The following is a 23,661-nucleotide window of genomic DNA, read 5'->3' as shown; positions in this document are numbered from 1 at the left end:
GAAAGCCGCCATTCCCAGGGGGCATATCTGAGTGACACGTGTTGTCCATCTGGGGAGCCTATTTGTACACCTCTAAGAGCAACACATGTTATTCTCTCATTGGTCCACTTGTAGGGGTATAAAGTACCCCAAATCAAAATCTACACGACACCTGACTCAAAACATACCCGAATCAGCCCAACTCAACTTGAATGTTAGCCGGCCTAAAATGACCCAACTTGAAATTGACTCGGCCCATACCTAACTCGAATGACCTGTTTGCGAGGTCTAGTATGAACATATACCAAAGAATAGTTACTCCCTTCGTGTTTTAATAAGTGTTACAGTTTGACCGACACATAGTTTTCGGCAATCTAATTGACTTAAATACTACCTCCGTTACAGGTTATGTGCAACGATTAGACATTTTCCCTCTCTGCTTTATGTCAAATCGTTGTACATAACCTGTAACGGAGGTAGTAAAAAAAAAAAGAGGTGAGTGAGGTAGTTGAAATGTTAAAAAATTGTAAAAGAAAGATAATGGGATTAATAATTTATTGAAAAGTAATGAATGTGAGAGGAAAGATAAGTAGTCGTGGAATTAGTGGGGACCATGAGATGAGTGAGATATAATATTTAAATGTAGTTTTTTGCCAAATAAGAAAGTGTAGCACTTATTAAAACACGATCAGATTTGATAAGTGTAGCACTTATTAAAACACGATCAGATTTGATAAGTGTAACGCTTATTAAAACACGGAGAGATTATATAAATTTAATTGACAATTCATTCTTATAAGATCAACCTTAACTGGATTTGTTGAATTTTGGACCAAAATAATGTAGAAATACTTAAACAAACAAACAAGAGAAGAATAGAATGAAACTCCCTTTGTTTTACATTGTTGTTTGTTTTAAACGACAAAAGAATTCACTACCACCACAACACTACTAATTCACTTCTTCTTTCCCTCTTGCTCCGACGATTGTGCAAAATGCAACCCATCGCCACCCCTCTCCTCACCTACCTTACAGCCACCCCCCTCCCCACCCTCAAAACCCTAGTCGTTGAGAGAGCTTAGCAATGGTTGCACAATTGACTGAAGATATAAATTTGACAAGGAACGCAACCACCATACAATTGATAACTACCATCAACTGACTAAAGATGCACGTGGAGAGAGGTTTTAGCCGCACAGAATGGTCTATCTAGAGAGGGATGGGGGGAGGGGGGTTTCGGATTAAAGATGGTGGTTCGGGGGGGGGGGGGGGGCGGCATGGGAAAGAGGAGGGGGCTAGGTGGTTCAGTTGTGAGGTGGGGTTAGGGTAAAAGGGTGGTGGTATAGTGGTGGCTGGGAAAGGAATGAAAAAGCCTAGTGGGGGTGGGGAATCAACTTAGAAGACTCTGGGAATGAGGGCAAAGGGAATAGAAAAAAAGGCCTAACAAACATCAAAGGGAACAAGGGAAATCGATTCCCTTTCCCTTTGATGAATACCTCCAACCAAATTACCCCTAAGTTCCTCTCCTTTTAACTTTTCAAAAGAATAATAAAAGACCCTGTTGAAATCACTCCCATCTTTTCTTGAATCCAAAACCTCACTGGAGCTCCAGAAGTCACGGCAGAACAAAAAAAGCATCTGTGGCAGTGCAACAAAGAGAAACAACTGCTAAAATTATTAAAAACACCCCAAACAAGTACCAAAATGATGTACAGATATCAATCTAGTAGATGAGTTTGTTGATCAGATGTTCACTAGTCCCACTACTTTAGAAGGAAATGCAACAAGCAGCCAAAAGCCTGTTGCCAGCAACATAACGGAAGAACCAACCTACCTAAGGCTCTTTCCGTGAACGGCATACAGATTAAGCAGCTATGAAATCTACCCCTTCTAAAAGTAAAATGGCAGAATAGTAGTTAAGTACCACCCCCAAGCATAAGCTCTACCCAGCCAAAAAAATGATGGTCAGGGCTCCAAAGGTCCTGATTACATCGATCAATGGACAAAAATTGAATTTGGCGCAGGAAGAGGATGGTAACAAGATATAGTTCACATATTATCTACCATATAAAATCAATGTAACTATGCACCACCAGCGGTATCCATATCTGTCATCCCATCGGCTCCCTTGAAGAAAACACGTAATTTTCTTAACCCAGATGTTTTCTTGTCGTTCTTGCTAGATGTGCCATTCACATGAACAGTGCCACTGGGAACTCTTCCCATCAAGTCAAATAATGTTTTTGATAGATTTGATCGCGTCTCCTGTTCGAGTGGTCCCTGCATGTACAGATTTTGCCCTTCGAAAATTACACTGACTTTTGACAAATGCAGCTTCGGATGCTTCTCAAGTAGTTCAAGGAACTGTTGCACCATAGAACCATGAGAAAAAAGTTAGCCTAAGCACCCATTTCAAGATACAACAAGACAGCAAAGGGAAGGAACAATACTCTAGTTCATTGGAATCACAATATCCAACCCCCCCCCCCCCTCCCTCTCTCCCCCTTTAATCAAGCAATTTAATGACAGGTTCCAAACCAAGCAGAAATGTTCATGGTTTGTGCTAGACAATGCAAGTGTGCACAAGCAAACAGTTAATCTACTCTACGGACAAGCATGATCGTAGATTCATAATCCTTGCAATTCTACAGCGTGAAAAAGAACTAGCCACTCCACCTAGAACTGTCCTATTCAAATGATAAGTCAAAGTTTGTATTCCTGTTTCCAAAAGATGTACACATTTACTACAGTCTTCACAAATTCTGTCTGGTTAAAATCTGCTCAATATGTAGTTTCTAAAAGGTAATTTTTACAACTTTGATAGTAAGGAAATAAAGATATTGATAATTACGAAAGCGCACATAAAAATGCGATAAAAATGGGTACAACAACAACAACAAAGCCTTAGTCCCAAAATGGTTGTGGTCGGCTAACATGAATTGTCAAAAGGAATCTTACAATTTAAAGAAAATAACATAACAAAAATAATCAATTGAAAGACTTTGAAGAAGGTGAGTGAAGTGAGTAAACAAAAGAGCATTTAAGAAAAATTAAAGGGGGGGGGTTAAAGAGAGCCAAAATAAAATTCAAGAAAGTTTTACAAAAGTGGTTAAGTAAAAAAACATAAAGGTTTAAGCAAAATTTAACAAAGGAAAACAATACAATTTATAAAACATTAGTGGGCTAACATAATAAAATTAAATCAATCAATCCAAGCTTTAATCCCATAAGTGGGGCTACATGAACCAAAAGTGATTATTCCATGTATTCAAATTAAATACGTAAATAAATATAACAAGTATATATATAATCACGACATTTCGTTGACGTGAATTTATCCCTCCACACCACCCTATCCAATAACATATTTTCCTCAATCCCCAAAATCAAATGGGTACATAAAAAAAATAAAAAATAAGAAAAAAAAAATTGAGGAAGCAGATGTTATCAAAATAATAATTAAAATAAGTTGATGTCTTTGAAACTAGTTTTTGGGCACATTTATAATTTTCGCTTTTGTAAAGTGTTTACCACATAAAGTCAAAGATAGAAGACAAAGATCACATATCTAATTATGCTTGTACCCTTGTATAGTTCAATGGTGATTAATTAAAAGTACTTTTTACATTAATCGATTAAAAAAGTGTAAAATTTGTATCATTGATGCAATATATACAATCTGGTAACAACTGAACTTCATATAAACCTAATAATATTTCCAACTTGAGATAAAATTAGAAAAACATTCTCATATGGAGAAGTCCCAAACAATAGGCAAAATTTGGAAATTCAGTACACTATTCCCTCCTTTCCTTACATAAAACGCATAACGCATGTGGATACACAGTGTAAAGAGTTTTTGGATGATATAATTATATTGTGAAATAGGGGCAAGTGAATGAAGTTTTTATTGAAAATTGTAATAAAAGCGGTTCAACAGAGTGAATTTTATATATATATATATATATATATATATATATATATATATATATATAAAGGGTTTAAATGACCGCACACTATTCTTTAGAGTTCAAAAAAAAATAGGCATTTAACATTATTGAGGGAAAATAGGTAAATAAATATTTTAGAGGCTACATTTGTCCGAACATTATTTATAAGAGTTACTCCGTATCTCAAAAGGTAGGCAAACAATTTGGTTTAAAGAAAAAAAAAAACAAACTCATAATCAACACACACAAATATTAATAAAAAAAAAAAAAAAAATTAAAAAAATAAAAAAGGAAAGAGGGGAGACAATTCCCAGTAATTAAAACTGTATAAGATATAATCTTTACAAAAACTAAGCATCTGTAGTAAAGGAGAAAGGAAAAAACTTAAGGACCCATCAAAATCAATTTCATTAACTATCCCAGCACTACCGTTGATCATTAGTTAACAGCAACTAGCAGGGATACAAGTTCCCATGACTGAAAAATTTCTTCAAGCAGAAGTCCATAATAGCTTTTCATTATGCCACGAGGAACACAGTATGAGTGGCTGTCACCATAACGACTTACCCACCATTTCTTCTTCTTCCCCAGAAATCAAACCACCAAGAATTAAGCTTACAATATTAATGGCTAACCCATAAGATACCCCCACCTCTATTTCTAATCATAGCTACTCTACAACCACTCAAAAAAAACTAGGTAAGCAACAGGTTCTTGGTGACTTACAAATCCATTAGGGGGACAATAGAAGGGGGCTTAATGATACAAGATTTCCCTTGAATGATGTCAGGACTCAAAACAACCAAAATCCCAACAAGATTGGGAGATGCTTTTGATTATAAAACCTGGCAATGCATGTAGAGAAACCAAATAAAATCGATTTGAAAGATGAACCAAAAAGGGAAATATGATGAGAATCCCTCAGTGTTATGCCCCAAATAAACTCTTAAACTGATCCTTCACAAAGACCAACTGACAAGTAAGAAAAAGCAGCCACTTATCCACTTCCTTCACAAAGATTCAATACTTCTATGTCATTATCTAATCTACATTAATTTTAACTTATTCAATAATATGACCTTCATAGGCATGCTCCGTCAATTAAGCATCATTTACCACCTAATTAGCCACAAGAACGAGTCCAAAAATGTCTACCCTCCACAAAGGGACTATCGACTGTTAAGATTGTCAAAGATAGAACCCCCGAATTGTGAGAAAGATAACCCAACTAAACTCTGAGTAAAAATCTCTTTCTCTAAACTACATCCCATTTATAAAAACTTGTAATATTCCTTTATTAAGTCTTCTATCATCTTCTTCCCACATTAATGAAAAAACTGGGACCTAGGTACACAAACAATCTAGAGCTAACACAAGGTCACTCTCAATAGGGATATTGCACCATATTTGGGTGGCTATGCGGGTAAGTCAAGTACTACGTATTAAGTAATGAATGAACATACCTCTACCCAGTTGCCCGACCTTATTTTTATAGTATTGAAGTATACTAATAGATCATAACCAAAGCAAGAGCTCATACACTATGACATGCATGAATTGCACAGCTTATGCAAACTTTTTTTTCCTATTGGATTGTGGTGGAGAAGATATTGTATACTATAATTAGAGCAGGTGGACAGATGGATGAGTAACAAATGTTCAAACGGGTAGTGAGGCAGACCTGTATCCTATTTTGTAGCCACCAATGTGGGGTTTGTACACATTGCAGATGGCACTATGAAACTTGTAAGTGGGTATGCAAATGGGAAAATAACCTTAATTGTCCCATTGCCTAATGGAAGCCATCATATCAGCATTCAGACAGTCACACAATAAAGACATGGAACCCAACATCATGAACTTCACAGTAAAGGAAAGTACTTAAAGGTGATGAGAAATATTTCGAATAAACCTTCTGCAGAGTGCAAGAAGTATCCAACTCCATATGAACTCCAGGACCACAAACAATACAATCGATGTTCTTATCAAAGTGTGTCACTTGAGTGTGTAGACCTTCAACTCCATTGAACCTGCAATAATCATAACATGTTACAAGTAAGACGCATGTAATTCAATAAATTGAACACAAAATATATTTAGAAAAAAAGGGGAATGTAGAACGCACGTCAAATAATTGTCCATGGTTTTACTGCATCCAGATACAATCTTCAGTGTTTCTAGTGCGCAAGCAGCTGATATAATAGCATTAGTCGAAGCAATAGCTGGTATAATATTTTTTACAACTCCCTGAAAATAATTAGAGCAAATACCAGTTACACAAACACAATCCTGATATTAAGACCAAAGACTCCTTTTTTGAGCGAGGAAGGAGAGAGAACTAGTACATTTTGAAATTGCAGTTCCTCAAAAAACAAGTCTAATTTAACGAGACAGGAAGGTGTCATCACAAACTGATAAACTATACAAAAAAAAAAAAAGAAGCTCCTTCTTAGTGGGCAGCCACTTCCATATTTTTCACAGGGAAGAAGGGTTGGAAACAATAGTGAGTAGTTGTCACTCGGCAATAAACTTAGAAAAAGAACGTATAGATACAGTGGAGAATGGATATACCGGGTAAATTTTTTATTTTTTATTTTTTTTTACTGTGGTCCTGTTCTAAACTAAGGCACAGAATATACCAAACGTTCATTTTGGGCAACAAAAACAAAAGAAAAGCAACAATATGGAAAAGGGGTAAAGAAGTTAGACTTCTCCCTTCCCTCCCCTTTTTCTTCCCGCTCTTCCTTCCTTTAAAAGCCCACATACCTGTGTCAGAGAATATGTGACTCCAGGAATGCCAAAAAGCTCAGCACGCTTGAGAGCCTACAAAGTACAAGAAAGTTCAGACAAAAGAAGAGATATAATCTCTAATCAATTTAAAAATGGGTAAACCTAATCCACCTCTTTATAGACCCATTGCATATCTTCAGGATCATCAGGATCAAAAGTTTTGCCACTATGAATCTGCACATTGATCAAAATGTCCAATTACACCAACAAAATCATGAGGTGGAGTACAAAGATCCAAAAGATGAGAATGAACAAGTTTGCAACCTCATCCCATTTAATTAAATGGGCATATTCTATACAATGAGCAGCAGTTCTAGGCGTCTCTGCAAGAGTGCACAACGGAAACTTGACTTGCGGAGGGAAAAGCCAGATGGTACATTCAAAACAAGGTGTCATTCCTGGTATGATTACTCTAGCATGACCCTTAAAACCTTCAGTTCCACCATCCACCATAGGCTTAACAGTCGCATCTATTGGATTTTCATTCTCATCATACTCTGTAGCAACAAAAAACGCCACTATAAGCATAGGTATTAAGAAGCAAAAACATCACATTAGATAAATAGGCCACAAATAAATTCCAGCAAGTATATATAGTTGTTGATGACCAGTAAGCAACCATCAGAAGAATTCTTCCACTTCAGGAAGCAAGAGAATTTCAAACTGTGATAATTATCTAACACTTGTCTCTATAGAAGAGACTTTAAAAGTCAACAGCAGAGACAACAAAATAAATTCTACAGAGTTAAATGCCCAACAAATTAAGGGCCACAACAACAACAACAAAGCCTTAGTCCCAAAATAAGGGTCACACTCAACGTTAAAACCAACAACAAATGACTTTCCTGAACCATCACACTCACTAAATTTCTCAGCCTTTTCACATATGTTAGCTGTACAGGTTGCTATACATACCATTTCCCGACATTACAGAGCCCACTTTCCTTACGAACAAATAGCAATATGACTCTTTTATAAGCTGCAGTTAGATAATTATTGTAAGATAATTAAGACAACAGCTATCATGAAAGAATAGGAGGCCAAACTTAACTACATAACAGAAACAGAACATGATGGAGTTTGCATAATAACTACAAAGGCTAGCCCTAGCCAACTATAATCTCCTTTCCTCTCCACTCCTGAAAACTAAATACATAGTATCTGAAATACATGCATTCTTTTGTGGTCCATATGTATGTACTCCAGTCCAAGGCTTTCATGATTGATTACCTCTTACAAAGAGATTTGATTTCGTAACTTCTCCTCTAATCTCAAAAGAAATTCAATAAAGGATTCACTAGAATATAATCCAAAATAATTATTATCAATAACATAATTTTCAACATGTAACTAATCATTTCCTATAATTAGATAGAAATAAAAAAAATAATAAGATTTTGATCTCATTATCAGAGTTCGAGATTTGGGTAGAAAGGAAGGTACAACAAACAAATAGATGATTACAAATTTACGATCAGCATATACGAGAGTGGGGGAAAAAAAACAAAACAAAAAAAAAGGTCAGCATAGGGCATAGCAAGGTAGCTGTTAAATCTTCTGTGAGCAGATAAAAATTACAAAGATGAAAGGAACATACCTAGAAAACTGCAAGCTACTGAATTTATATAGCTCCTTGCTTCAACAGAGTCTAGCCCAAGAACAATTATTATGAAATCATTGTAGAAATCAATATTCTTATCCTCTATCCGACAAAAGTGCGGAATAATTTTGACACCACTAACTCTTTCCATTACACGTTTTGCAGCAACCTCAGCCTTCGGCTTCCCCACATCTTCAAGCCTGAGTAGAAAGGAGATGAATTAAATATTTTAATTCGACAGAATTCATGGACTTTAGTGTTATAACAGGTGCAATATTAAAATAAGGCCTTGTAAACATCTGTATTGCCCCATCCTAGAATAGAGATTGGACTTAATTCAGTAATCATCATAAGATAATAAGCAAAACAAAAGCAGCTTTAGGAGAAGCGTTAGGAAGAGATAATATTGTACAATTATTTCCAGCAAATTTCAGCCTGAATGCTAAAACTCAAATATTTTTCCATCGCTGTTATTCTATCTGGAGTCTGGACAGTGAAAAGTTGCTGAGTCTGCCAACTTGGTTGTGCAATTCTAACCAAATATACAGGATTAACTTTCAGCACATAAAAGAATCCCAAGCTACAATTCACTTTATCTACTAGTTCAGTTCCAAAGTTAACATGTAATATAAAGCTACAAACAGTTCTACGTTAAGAGTCGTATGTTTTGTTACTATCCATTTATCCTATTTGTAATTGTATTTATCAAAGTGCCACATATAAGCATAAAATTGCAAACAATTAATTAACAACAGACTGGTCAGCTTAAGTTACCAAACATGGAGATATTAATGTAGATCTATGTTAGCTTATTAACCAGCCCTAGCCCCCAAAAAACAAGGATGGCTTAAGAATATTACAGATTAGGAAAATTAAGTAGCGAATGAATATAAAGGATCAAAGCACTATATAAGAGAATGTGTCTTAAGAATATTACAGATTAGGAAGATTGAGTAACGAAGGAATATAAAGGATCAAAGCACTATATAAGCGAAGTTTCATGTCACTAAGTAGCGAAATAGTGTAATAAAACTGCACCGCCTCCTATAAATTCCACATACATAGGTAAACTATTTTATAATGGCCTCTCTGTCAATTTGTTTCATTATTATGCACGAAGCCCATCTCTAATCAGGTTCTGTTTTTCAAGTGATTATTTAAGGTTTATATTCATGGGGCCATGGCTGAGAAGCAAAGAAAAGGTTTTCGGCCACTGGAGAGGGAGAATAGCTATAGTCTCTTTCTCAACGACATCTACCACAATAGACAAACATGAATTTTAATATTATACTAAAAAAATGCACGGACATTAAAAAAATGCCCATTAGAAGATTCAATGTGTTAATATGCTTCCCTGTCCATTGTCCAAAGAAATATATGCCTCTTTCCCCCTCCAATATATTTACAGTCCATTTCACTTCTCAAAACCTTTCAATCAAGGATTTCTCAACTTTCATATAGATTGTTATAAAGAGCTTTTTTGTTAGTGTCAACATCATCAAGTTATTAAGGGACTATTGAGGTAGACAGCCTCTATGCCCTTGTTGATTAGGACCCTAGCCGTGATATTTTGCTTGCTTACTAAAATTTAAAAGTCAGACGCACATAAGCATGCAAAATTCAATTGAATTTAATTCAATTGAATTTCGTTCATCTTTTCTACCAAAATTTTAAGTTTTCGACAATTTATTTAAAAGTTCAAGAATAATAAACATTCAAATAAGTTATATGAGTTCACATAGATTCAGTAGGATCACTCTAAGAGAATCGGAACTGTTCAAACAAGTCCAAAAAAGATTTATGTTCAAATGTTCAATCAACTTACAAAATTTCAAGTGAAGAGGAGAACCTAACCACATTACAAAAAAATAATTTAAATAAAAATTCACAATTAAATACTTCTAGTATCTCTATAAATAATTAGGAGCCTTTACAAAAGTAAGTTGAGGAGTGCTCTAAATGAAAACTAAGTGATTCTTGAGAAGAGAAGCAAGTTCTATTTCATCAGAGTTTGATAGTTGGTACTTACATGACACTACCAATGAAATCATAGTCAAGTTAGCTTGCCCAAATCTTTACATTAGTCAAAGGCTGGAATTATCTACTTCATCAATCTTTGCACAAGTCGGATATTATCTAAATCCAGAATTCTATACTCTCTACGTTTTATAAGGAGCATTGACCTTTTTAAAGCGATCGCTTCTTTTTTAGAAATCTTCTATTGGTATTTATTATATTTCTCTCCTCCCATAGTCCCCACTCTTACTATATTATCACTATCCTCTCACATCTCTAATCATTAAATAAACTCTATACCTGTCTCATTTTTTTTTTCTCATTTTCAAAAATTCCTAACAGATCCCATCTTTACAATAATTTACTCAATTAATTCTAGCGCCAAAGACCATGAGCTGATCAAAGTGGAAGTGCACTGCGGTGTGATAATCCCAATCAAGTAGGTTGTGAGGAAGTTGAGAAAGCTTTGTATGATTGCATTGCGAGGTTTTTCTGAATGTGGAACACTAAGACAAGATACTTTGAAAGTTGAATTCATTCTAAATCCCCCACTCTCTTTCGCTATTATATGACAATAAGACAAATGCCTAATCGGGTCTATGATAGAAGAAAGGTCAAGCAGCCAGAGCAACAGTAAACGGCAGCAACAGCAAGGAGCATTTCAAGGCATCAAGACAACTCCAATTAAGCAGAGGACAAAATTAATTAAGAAGAAGAGAAGGAAAGAAAGCAATCTGTTTCTATTATGTTTCTTATGGTTTTTCTATTTATGTCAAGTAGTCAAATGTTAGCCTTAAGGTCAACTTTGACCATTAGTAATCCTAGTATAAGTATTGTAGTTTGTGCAGCAAAGAGAGTATCCAGAAATTGAGTAAGAATACATTAGAGAGTTGTAACCTCAAGTTGCTAGGAGATTGGTAGCCTTGAGCTACTGCTTTTGTAAACCTTTCACTTAGTCAATCAATGAATTATCCATCCTTCTCTTAATTATATAGCAAGCTTGTTCAATCAATCTTAGTCTATTACACTTTACACAAATGAACACCAAATCATCAGGTAATAACTGTTACAATTTTATAAAGGAAATCGAAGTTTTCTATCTCAAAAGGAACATAAAGATTAACTTTTTACTTTACTTTCAATATCAGAGTGTTGGTCTTGCTATAGATCTTCAAGTCCCAACCTCGAAAGTTTTGTCACAAAGGTTCTTAGGACTTGGAGAGCTACTGCTTGTGGGAAAAATCGAGGAGTTTTTAAGCTTGTAAGTAGCCTGTTGTCAATTTACTTTAAAATATGATAATATTTCATGGGTGATGTAACTTAGAATCTTTATTTTTCACAACATAAAGAAGACAAACCAATTTGTCACAAAGTCGATTTGATGACATGGTCTTTATGACAGCTTTGCTGTGTCGATACACAAGAAAAGACACCATTGATCCCATTCTGTCAAGTGACTAATTAAGAGAATAGGTGACAATGATGATGATTTTGTGTATGATGGTGAGGACTTGACATGAAGTGGGTTGGTAAAGCCACTAAGCTTATAACTTTATCTATAGTGAATAAATTGTGTTAATGATAATATTCATCATATAAATTACTGATGTTTTAGTAGAACGCCTAACAAGTTCAAAGAGCTAGTGAGCTAAAATGTTTGCTTTTCTCTCTAATTATTATTCATTTTGATCGTAAGATTTGTTTCACTTTAAGTCTATAATAAGTACTTTTTTTCACTTCGAGGCTGGTAATAAATCGTGCTTCCTTTTGTCAATTTAAACATTAATTACATATAAAGTAAGTTGTTTCAAAAACAAATTGTGGTTTTTTGAGATTGGTTTTTTGAGATTTGATACACGCCATATATCCAAAAGTGGATGCAATTTTCCGCGCTTTTTAAAATTAAGGAAATTTTGTAAATAACCACCTCTAAAAAACTCTCTGTTGTAAATAACCACCTTATTATAATTTTTTTTTTTTATTTAACAACCTAACCAAAAAATAAATTGTGCATATGACCACCACTTAACAGTTCTGTTAGGAAAACTGTTAAGGAGGCCCACAAGTTACAAGATACCCCTAATTGCTTCTTCTAATTTTCGATTTTCTGTACTCTCTTACCCACCAATTTTTTTTTTTTATTTTTTTTTATTTTGAGGGAAAAACTACCCACCATTAATTTCTTCAATCTACCTACATTAATTCCAAAAATTCAAATCCATCCTAAACTAAACAACAATTCTACAAATTGAAAGAGCAATTCTACAAAGTAAACAGCAATTCCCAAAATTCAACTCCAAGGAAAGCGATTCCGAGCAACAAGTACATTGTAGGAGGAGATTAATTCGGCCAACAAGGTGTAATTAGGTATGTAATTGTTATTTAATTGTGCTGAAATTGAAAATTCAAACTCGTTAATCATAGTGTAATTGCGTTAAGTAGTCGCTAATTTCTGAAATTGAAAGTTAGGGTTTATATTGAATTGAAATACGGGAAATTGGTAATTATAATTTATAAACAAGTTGTTTTTGTTTGCACTGTAATTATGTAATTGGAAATTGACAGTAATACTATTTGGCTTGAAATTGCAGGTTCACTAATGGCTTTCAACACTACATCTTCCCCTTCAAAAAGTTAAACTTTTGACAGAAGCATACAAAGAGCAAAATTGAATAGGATTTAATCAGATTATAATAGATTGAGGATCCTAATGTATGTTTAGTTGAATTTTGAGAATTAATGTGGGTATATTGAAGAAATTAACGATGGGTGCTTGAAAAGAATACAGAGAATTAAAAATTAGAAGGATTGGGGGTAGCTTTTAAACTTGTGGACCCCCCTAACATTTTTCCTAACGGAACTGTTAAATGGTGGTCATATGCACAGATTATTTTTTGGTTAGGTGGTTAAATAAAAAAAAAAATTATAATAAGGTGGTTATTTACAAAAGAGAGTTTTTTTGGAGGTGGTTATTTACATAATTTCCTAAAATTAATTATTCAGTATTCACCTAAGAGAATATTTAATTTAATAAAAACTTATTTTTCCTCTAATATGTTAAAATAATGGGGAAAATAGGGCCACTTTATACTGTCTTGAAATCTACCATGGTATCAGAGCCCGCATTGTGAGTCTCTCTAAATTGGGTATTTAATTGCTATTGGATAAAAATTTACCTCGACAGGATGTCCAACCCCTAAGAGGATTTATTTCTAAGCCATAATAATCTATAACCAACAAACCAGAGGGAAAGAAAATCAAAAGTACATTATTTCATCTAACTTGGTTTATGCACCAAGAAGTTATAGACTAGTTTTTGCCTATGCACCATCTATTTCACTTGAACTCTTTATTCCACCTCAAACATATTTTCCACCCTCCAATATTATATGGACACTTGGCACTTCATTATGAACCAAAATCGTAAAAAATACCCGTATGTTGTATCTAGTAGCCCATTATGCATTAAAAAAACATCCACTAAATCTATACCCATGTCTAACTCAATTTGGGTCCCGGTAACATAGCCCCTTAGGCTACCAGCTATCTAACACTAAATTCAGAACAAAGAACCCAAAGTAATGTGGGGAACAATGAGAGGGTAAAAAGAGTACTCTCTCTAGTTAACCCTAAGTGCATCATTTCCTTTTATTGAAAATTCTCTATTGTTTTTTAATTACATCTCTCTCCTTTCACGGTCTACACTCCTACTTTTTTTTAATTATTATTATTATGTCTTTTTTTCTCATCCCTTCCTTTTGAATAACTAGTATCTACTTTCAAGTTAACCTCTTAAGACGGAGGGTGGAGTAGACAATCATGGAGCATGTGTATGCTATGACACTCAAACTCAAATACAGGTTAAGTATTGGATACGGGAAAGAAACTTTTGAGAAGTATCAAGATTTTACATTTGGACTTCAAAGACAAGAATGATATTTGTTTTTTTTTAAATGAAATGATAATAAAAAGAAAATCTCAGATAGTGTTATTCATGTAATGGGAAATAGAGAAAACTAGTTAGTAGGTCACAACTCATTTCAAGGGGAAAAATAAATAAATGAGTATATGACTATAAAGGGTAATGGAATCAGCTCTCAGTCAAAAGCAAAAGGTTAAGAAAACAAGAGATAAGTAGAGACTTAATTGTTAGCACATGACCCTAATTAAGGGCAGATTGACCCTCAACTGGCCTTTTTTTTTATATGGAAAAACTGCCTTTCTTCTGCAATCGTTCACTCCTAAGTATCCCTCTCCTCAAGGAATCCACCCCGCATTACATGTACATGATTCGTCAATGGTGTGGACATAGCTACAACAAGATAATCACAGCATGTATGCAGAGATAGATAAGCTACAATTTGCACTATAAACAATACTTGTATAACATAACAAGTCCTAGAAAACTGCAATAGAGCATTTTTCATCAAGAAGGATTGCCAAGATACCTAGGAAATACGAAATCTCTCTTACCACCTTGCAAATTGATTAATTAGAGAGATTGTGAAGATTTGACTTTTGAGTTGCCTCTGATAACTTTTATCATATATACTTCCACTATTCTTTTATCACTGCAACTTCTTTATTTTAGTAAGTTTCAAAACTATGGCAACAATTTTACTTTCGGTATGTGTTCACCTTACAGGTCTGTCCTTACGACCTTACCCAAAACCACTTGTATTTCTCTTCTCTTTAACAATCACATGGATCTTTTTATCCGAAACTCCCTCTTTAACTCTGTCTAAAAATTTGTGCAGCCATCCACATGCAATTGTTGCAATAATAAAAAGAACAAAGGTTTTATATATATATATATATATATATATATATATATATATATATATATATAGGGGAGGGATCCGGTGAGAATAGGTCCATTGAGAATTCATACTTATATGAGAACTGATTTAAAATTTAGAACAGGTTAGTAAAAATTTAGAACATATGAGTTAAAATTTAGAACATGCGAGTTAAAATTTAGAACATGTGACTCAAATCAAAATTTTGAACATATGAGTAATAATTTCGAACATTTGTGTGAGTAATATGTTTAGAACATCTAATTTAAGAATTAGAACAACTTATTAAAAATTTATAAAATTTTCTATATGAAATTTTAAACATATGAGTAAAATTTAGAACATCCGATTTAAGATTATGAACATGTGAATAAAAATTTAGAACAAACTGATGTAGAATATAGAAAGTGTGAGTAAAGAATTTAGAACATACGAGTAAAAAAATTGAACATACGCTTTAAAATCTGGAACATATGATTAAAAATCATAGAACACACGTTTTAAAATTTAGAACATATAAGTAAAAATTGTGGAACAAGTTATTTAGAATTTATGACATCAAACTTAATTAATTTATGGTTTAGAGCATGTGAGTACTAAATTTGAACATTTGATTTAATTTAGAACACCTAAGGAAAAATTTAGAACATCAGATTTAAAATTTAGAACATACGAGTAAAAATTTAGATTTAGAACATAAAGAATGTCCTCACATAAGAAAAATTCTCACGAGAGTCTTCCCCTATATATATATATATATATATATATATATATATATATATATATATACATATATATATATATATACACATATATATACATATATATACACATATATATACATATATATATATATACACACACACATATATATATATATTGAGATCCGGTGAGAAGTATGTTTATTGTGAGAAGGTGAGAAATAGAGATACATCAAAAATGTATTATAGGTACATTAGTTATATGTTATAGATACATCAAACATACATTATAAATACATCAAAAATACATTATAGATATATTATAGATACTTTGAAAATACATTAAAGATACATTATAAATATATAATAGATACATTTCGAATTCATTATTGCAGATACATCAAAAGTATAGTCGTGATTTATATAGTCTTTATTACAAGTCATAAGAAAGATTGATATTCTGATAGTCTTGATTTTGCTCCAATCAACATGCCTAACGTCTCCACTTCATAATTTCCCAATTGTGATAAACAAACAACACTATCAAGTCTCTCGATATCATAATTAATCAATCTAACTAGCTGGACAATGCAATATCTGATGTATCAAGCTATGAATTCTGATTTTTCATCCTTCATAATGGAAATCATAATCAATTAATCATCACAATAATTAAAAAAAAATCAAGATGTATTTTAATTGCAGAAAATTAATGAAAGAGAAATTCATGTTATTGATCCGAAAATAGCTCGACGAAGGATCTCAAAGTTCAGAGCTTCAAAAGATAGTGGAGGGTAGTAGTGGATAGCTGGATACCATTAATGGAGGTTAGAAGCTTGACAAGCTTTTAATAAATAAAGAGAGAGAGAAAACAGTTTAGAGAGATGTTGGTCTAATTTACAAGAGTTGACCGTGTTTTTTATCCTCACATTAGTTCTTGAAATCTTGACCGTAGATATTTACATTTAAAGGGTTGAGATTGCTAACCCTTCTCACCTTAAGGAAGCTTCTCACATGAAACTAAGTCTGAACAAAATTTGTTTGGATATAAGACAATAGAGCACAACTTTAGTAAACCTATCTGTTGTTATAACATCCATTCTTCTAACTTTAACTCATTACACCAATGATTCCATTAATACAATTTTCATAACTACCTCTTTCATCCAACATCCAACTTAATCGCCCCTTTCCGTCCTTTTACTCCACGCCAATTGACGAGACGAGAGTAAGACAAAAGGAAAGTAAGAGAGTGAGTGTTGTACACACACACAAGAAAAGAAAAAAAAAAGTAAATATAAAAAATATATATCCTATATATAAAGGGAAAAAGGGTTTTGGGCGATAAATTTCACTTTTCCAAAATACCCTCTCAATTTTATCTTTTTTATTTTTAAAAAGGTACAATTCTTAAAAATAAAAATAAAAAAAAAATAAAAAAAAAACAAAACAAGAAGACTACCACATAAAATAAAAATAAAAAACTACCATCTGAAAAGAAAAATAAATAAATAAATAAATAAAACCTTCCACTTTAAAAGAAAAAACAAAGAATCGAGTCTGATATATCCACACACGAATTTCCGTGTGTCGCTTAGCTTGTAAGAATAAAAGTAAAAGGGCAAAAAGCACTATACACTGCTGCCGAATTTTTTGGTTAAATAGATATCCATGCCTATTTTATATGTGAATTTATTGTCAAAGAATATTCATTATCGATGTGACCACCCCCTCCTTCAAATGTCAATCTAGTGATTTGGTCATCAAGGTTTGTAGTCTACCCAAACTACAGTTTGTAGAAAGAAAGAAACTAGGTTTCTACACAACCATCAATAGACTTTATTGCATATTTTGAGGTTGAGAAACCTTGTACCCTAGAGATAAATGTGTGCCTTAACTATAAGGACTCTAAGTTCACTTAAATCTAAACAAGTATCCACACACAACATCCGATTATTAACTTGAATCTCATTGATATCCCAAGAGTTTAACTATACCTAGTCATATAATTCACAATCCCAGGATTTTCACCATACCTAGTCATGTAATTCAAAACTAATTGAGAAAAAGGAGCTTAATCTTTGGCGGTTGAACACCTTTAACGTATCGCCGATTCAGGAAACAAGATAACTTTTCGCTCTAGCATTAAAATTCATTACACATTCTTCTACCTTGAAAGGAGCAGGAGCTTCTGACTAATATGGAAGATAAAAGTTTGAATTTGTCATTGGTAGCATAATCATACATCAAAAGCCTATTGTGAGCAATTCTGCAAACTAAGAATCACGGGATTCAGTTGATCCCTGCATCAGACACTGAAGCTTTACTATCATGGAACTCAAATGAAGATGTATTGATGCAGATGGCAATGGCACTACCAAAGATCAATAAACCTCAGCAAGAAGTGTATAGTTTGTGATCTTCCCAATTCTACAAACTACGAACCTATCATTTAATAGTAGTCTTACACCAAAACCTGCCCAGTAAATATGAATTCCAACACAACTAATGCACTCAAAAGAAAGCATTCTAATTCCATCGAAACTAATAACAAAACCCACAATAGAAATAAATTAAAAACATCAAATAAAGTTGAGAATTATGAGCAAGAATATAAACCTGAATAGAAATTGACGATTGAGATTGGTAACTTCAATACGGTCCATATCAATAACATCAATGTTCTTAAACCCCGATAAAGCCAAGTCCTTCAACAATTCACATCCTAATCCACCAGCACCAACCACCAAAACTCTAGCCTTATCCTGAATAAAATCCTTCAACTGCAAAATTCAATCAAAACCCACGAAAATTAAACCCACCCCATAAAAGAAGACAAAGTCAAAACCTTTACGCACACCTACTGTTTGTAAAAATGCCTAAACCAAAATCAAAACTTATCGATCACAGAGCCAAAAGGGGTGAGAGAGCAACAAACCTCAATACAGGATTGAAAGTTAGGATCGACGAGACGGCCGGCGCGCAGCAGAAGGCGGTCAAGGTCTCTGGTGCGGCTGTTGACAGTAGATTCCGCCATTGGAACGTCAGTGCAAGCTTGCTGAGCGTCCTCGAGTTGAAGATTATCTAAATCAGTATGCATAAATTTGGGTTGGATTGTCGAAGAATTATAATTGGCTTAGTTTATACGCTTTTGAGGGTTTTCTGTTTGTTTTTACAGAGTATTTTATTTTGTGGGTTTTCAGAAAAATCACTTTTTTTTTCACCTCGATTGTACTGTTGGGAAAATGCAGTGGGATGCTCTGTATTTTTCCGGCAGCTCCTTGTCGAATTGTGTTTGTCAATGGGGGTAAATTCTGAACCTGAGCCTTGTTAAAAACCCCTAGTCCAATAAACTCTTAACATTGTATTACTCCCTCCTCTTGATGGAATATTTGATTTTATCTATTTTGATTCGTCTTGATGAGTTTATTATTATTATTTAACTTTAATAATTTTGTGATACTAAAGATATCTGTGGTCAAAGATAGGTTAGAGATATTTGTCTTGTTAATCGTTGCAAATAATATGAAACAGAGGTAGTATAAACAATTAAATGCACTCTCCTTCAAACACAAAAAAAAAAAAAAAAAAAAAAAAATCTATTAAAAATTGAGCAAGCCTCATTTTATAACCTAGATAAACAAATTATGTTTACCAAATGGCAAAATATATTTTTTTTACTGTTTGTGGCGCACTATGACAAGTTGGATAGATTTTCAAAGTTAAAACTGTTAAGTCTCCGTTTGCTACTATTAATCATCTTCTTCCTCTTTTTCATATTTTTTCTTCTCAACCACTTTAATCTTCTCCCTCCAATCTCTGCCCATTTTCACCTTCTCTTTCAAGTCCGTTGGACCCCATTTTCGCCGCTAAAATGAAAACCATAATAACAAAAGGAGAAATTAATGACATGGTTAACCCTTAAAGAGTAACTGAGTTTTCCTTCCTCCATTAAATTCGACTTCGCATCATCACTTCAGGCGACAAACGAAAACCAAATAATAAAGTGAAAATAACGGCCATGGTTAACCTAAAGGGTTGATAAGCTTTTCCAAAAAAAAACATGCAGGATTTGATCCCTTCGTCATATACTATAAAAGTGTATTTTACACCATTGAAATTGAAGGTTGAAAGAGGAGAGAGAAAACAACAAAATGTTGAAGGAGGAGAGAGAAAACTAGAAAATACAAAAAAAAGTTAAAAGAGGAGAGAGAAAACAACAAATAACCAAAGTTAGATATAATTTATATATATATACACCACAAAAGGTTATAAACTCGTATTTCCTCTTAAATATCGTATGAAATTAGTAATTCATGACAAAAAAAAAAAAAACCGTGTAAATCAGTGTAATTAGTGTATATATTTTTATGATTCCTAAATTTATACGATTTTCTATTGTGTATTTAATGCTTATATATAGCCTTAAGGGCTATGTATAACATATTTCTTTTTCTTTTAATTTTTTGATATTTTAAAGGAAAAATTTGTATATTAATCCCAATTTTGGGTTATTTATTTCTATTAATCCCAACTATTAATTATTTTAGAATAATTCCAATTTTGAGGGTTTTTTCTTCGAACGATCTCCCTAAAAATTGATCAAACATAAATTTATTCCCTACATGCATCGATTTGAGAAGTTAATCCCACAATGTTATCCACATAGGATTTATTGATTAGAGCTTCTTAATTTTTTTTTTCTAGTTAAACATAGAACTGCTAACGGTGATAGCGGTTCTGTACATTAAGTTAGCGGTTCTAATAATTAAATAATATCACATAAAATTTCTTTTTCACTTCCTTTTGTCTAATAGAACCGCTAGCGGTGTTAGCGGTTTTATTGTAGAACCCCTATCACCGTTAGTGGTTTTATGTTGAAAAAAAAATTACAAAGGTCTAACCAAGTAATTAATCCTACTTGGACAATATCATTGGAATAAGTTAATAAACCGATATATATAGGGAATAAATTTACCTTTAAGCAATTTTAAGGGAAATCGTTCCTTTTTCTTCTAACACGTCATGACAACAAAAGCCAACAACTTATTATAACAAGTTACATGACACATGTTAAGCCCTTATTTATCCAAATAATAAAAGATTAAAAATAATTTTTTTTTTTTTTAAAAAAAAGGAAAATTTGTTAATTATCACCCTTAGGGAACTTTGACTCACTCAAGAACCCTGGTGATGAGCAATTTTTATTGATTTTATTTTCTCTCACCTTGGCTTCATTAGTGTTGATCAATGCATCAAAGAATATTTTATACTCCACAAAGTAAGAATTGTCATGTAATTATTTAAATGTTACAAACAGAAAGGGATGATGAAGATATAAAATGAAGAGCCAGAAAAAAAAAATTAAAAAATATGGATAATAGAAAATGTAAAATACTTTTGAACGATCCCAATTGAGAATGATTAATACAAGTAAGTAATTATAAGAAGAGGACCTTGTTCAAACATTGGAATAGGGCTTAGTAGGAGTTGAATGACCTTTTTACATCAAAAAGATTGTGTATTTTTATATTTTGTTTGGATAGAAAGAATGGAAGGAAAAAAAGAGACGAAAAATGGAGGAGGATGGTAGGGGTGTCCATTATTTGAATAAAGATCGAAATTCAATCCAAACCGAATTATTAATTTGGATCGGATTCAAACTATAAATCATATAGGATTAGATTGAATTTTTTTTAAAAATTCGGATTTTCAGATCGGATCGAATTAACCTTATTTGGAACCAAAAAACCGAAGTAACCAAAATATGAAACCATGCTTTTACAAATAAGGATACATTACATTAATCATGTAAAATTTTGTTGATGATTACATTAATATAAATTATGTAAAATTATGCTTTTAATAACCGTATTAATTAAGAAGAACTATGTATTTCAGACTAGGCTTTTTATAATTGCATTTTTATTTTTATAATCACTTAAGTCCCTAAAAAATTTGCATTGTATTTTAATTTGGATTTTTGGATCAAATCCAAATAACCGAATTTTAATTTGGATTGGATCGGATTGGATTCATGAGAAATTCGGTTCGGATTGGATTTAAAAATCAAAAATTTATTTCGAATCAAATTGGATTTGGCCTAAATCCAAACCGAAAACCGAATAGCACCCGTAGAGGATGTACAATATCTCTTATTATTAGGGAAATGAAGGGGAAGTAGAGGGAGGGATCCATTTTCCCTCTCTCTTTATTAAGCACAATCCATCCAAATTAGAGAGATTTGGAAGAGAAATGAAATTGACTTTTCCCCACCCATCCTCTTCCATTTTTTTCTTTTTTGACAGGGTAAAGTCGTATCTCCTAATCAAAAGTAATTCCTAAATCCTCTAACTAATGTAGATAGGGAAGTAGGGTCGAATCCACAGAGCAACGAGTCTTTCTATTCCTAATTAACTAATATAATCTAGATTATGAAGTAACCAATATGTAAATTTAAATATAAAACTAAACTACGGAGATTAAGAATAAGGAGAAGACAAAGAATAAATTGATCTAGGGCATAGGTTCACCAATAAATAATATTCCATGGTAGAACATAATAATCAATCATCAATGTATACATTAATCAGATCGTAAAGGGCTTTCGCTACGTATTACAATCACACAATTAATTTACCAGTATTAAATCTCATCTTTCGAATCTCGACTTAACCATTTATAAATTAACCTGCCTATTGAAACTAGACCTAAACATTAATTCTCATATGTCGAATCTCGAATCAATATTGTTAAACTCATGCATAAAAGATCTGCGCAAATCTAGTCACAGAGCATTAAATCAATCAATAAGAAATTAATCTAGCATTGACAATCAACAACAATAAATTACCCCTTCATATTATTTATGGATCCCCACAAACCCTAGAAATAGAACTACTCACACATAATAGAAACTAAACTAATCAAAGCAATAAAACAAGACATGATCAAAATAATAAAATAAAATAACTAAGATTAAGAGAAGAGAAATCGTTACCAAATAAATCTGGAATTAAGAATCAAATTAAGAACAAAGTATAAGAGAGAGAAACTAATCTAAAAGCTAAGTAGAGAGAGAAAATCTAAGAAAATAATTAAGAGAGTAAAGAAGAGAGTGTTAAACTCGTTTTACGGAGAAGTATTTATACTCCGTAAGAATCCTAAACTAAAACAAACTTAAACGTCAAAATTAACTCCTGATAATTACACGCGCCCGATCGGGCGCGCCTTTTTCCTCTCAAGTACAATTCTTGCGCCCGACCGGGCGCGACTTCGGGCGTCGACCTTTGCTTCCCTCACCCGGCCGGGCGCCAGCCTTTTTGGCCAGGCGGCTCTCTTGGGCCAATATTTGGACTACGATCCAATTCTTCGGGCCAATCTGGGTTTCCTCTTTGGGTCTTGAATACTCGGTCCAAATGCCCCGGTATCAGATATATCGAGCCCTTAATCACGGGTTCGATGGCTCTAACCGGCCCTGGGCTATAAAAATTGGCCGTGTTTCTCCAATGCTCGTGATTGCTCCATAATATCTCGGGAAAATGCTCCAAAAGTACAAATCCCTGCAAAAGTCAACCAAATCTACGAAAACACTAGAAAACACCAATTAGTAATAAAAGTGGCTCTAAAGAGCCAAAAACACTACTAATTACGACCAAGGGACGGGGGTAAAATACTATATAAAATAGACACATCACTTTTTCACCTCCCCTTTGTTTCCTTCCTTTTTTGTTATCCAATTGTTTACTTACATTACTCCATAATAAATCTATGTTTGGATGAAAATGGTGAAGGGATAAGGCAGAGAAAGGAAAAAGTGGTAAGTA

The 23,661-nt window shown here is 33.2% G+C and overlaps 1 protein-coding gene across 1 annotated transcript; it reads right to left on the bottom strand.

The window, feature by feature from the left end:
• Positions 1-1,622: 1,622 nt before the first annotated feature.
• On the bottom strand, positions 1,623-19,226 carry LOC110725918 (NEDD8-activating enzyme E1 catalytic subunit-like). The gene is made up of 9 exons (XM_021905383.1): positions 18,774-19,226; positions 18,455-18,618; positions 8,317-8,519; positions 6,984-7,216; positions 6,831-6,893; positions 6,696-6,752; positions 6,055-6,176; positions 5,842-5,959; positions 1,623-2,343 (listed from the first exon to the last, which is right to left on the bottom strand). The coding sequence occupies exons 1-9, from the start codon at positions 18,933-18,935 to the stop codon at positions 2,062-2,064; spliced, it is 1,404 nt and encodes a 467-aa protein (XP_021761075.1). The 5' UTR covers positions 18,936-19,226; the 3' UTR covers positions 1,623-2,061.
• Positions 19,227-23,661: the final 4,435 nt, after the last annotated feature.

The sequence above is a fragment of the Chenopodium quinoa genome, unplaced genomic scaffold (genome assembly GCF_001683475.1).
Source record: "Chenopodium quinoa cultivar QQ74 unplaced genomic scaffold, ASM168347v1, whole genome shotgun sequence".
In the NCBI taxonomy this organism is placed as follows: domain Eukaryota; kingdom Viridiplantae; phylum Streptophyta; class Magnoliopsida; order Caryophyllales; family Amaranthaceae; genus Chenopodium; species Chenopodium quinoa.
This window is presented reverse-complemented; position numbering and strand designations above follow the sequence as displayed.

Coding starts and splice junctions, on each gene's coding strand:
- LOC110725918 (XM_021905383.1), bottom strand. CDS start 18,935: ATGCATACTGATTTAGATAATCTTCAACTCGAGGACGCTCAGCAAGCT. Junction 8,520..18,454: donor AATCGTCAATTTCTATTCAG/GTTTATATTCTT, acceptor CTTTCTACTCAG/GCTTGAAGATGTGGGGAAGC. Junction 5,960..6,054: donor ACCATGGACAATTATTTGAC/GTGCGTTCTACA, acceptor TGATTATTGCAG/GTTCAATGGAGTTGAAGGTC.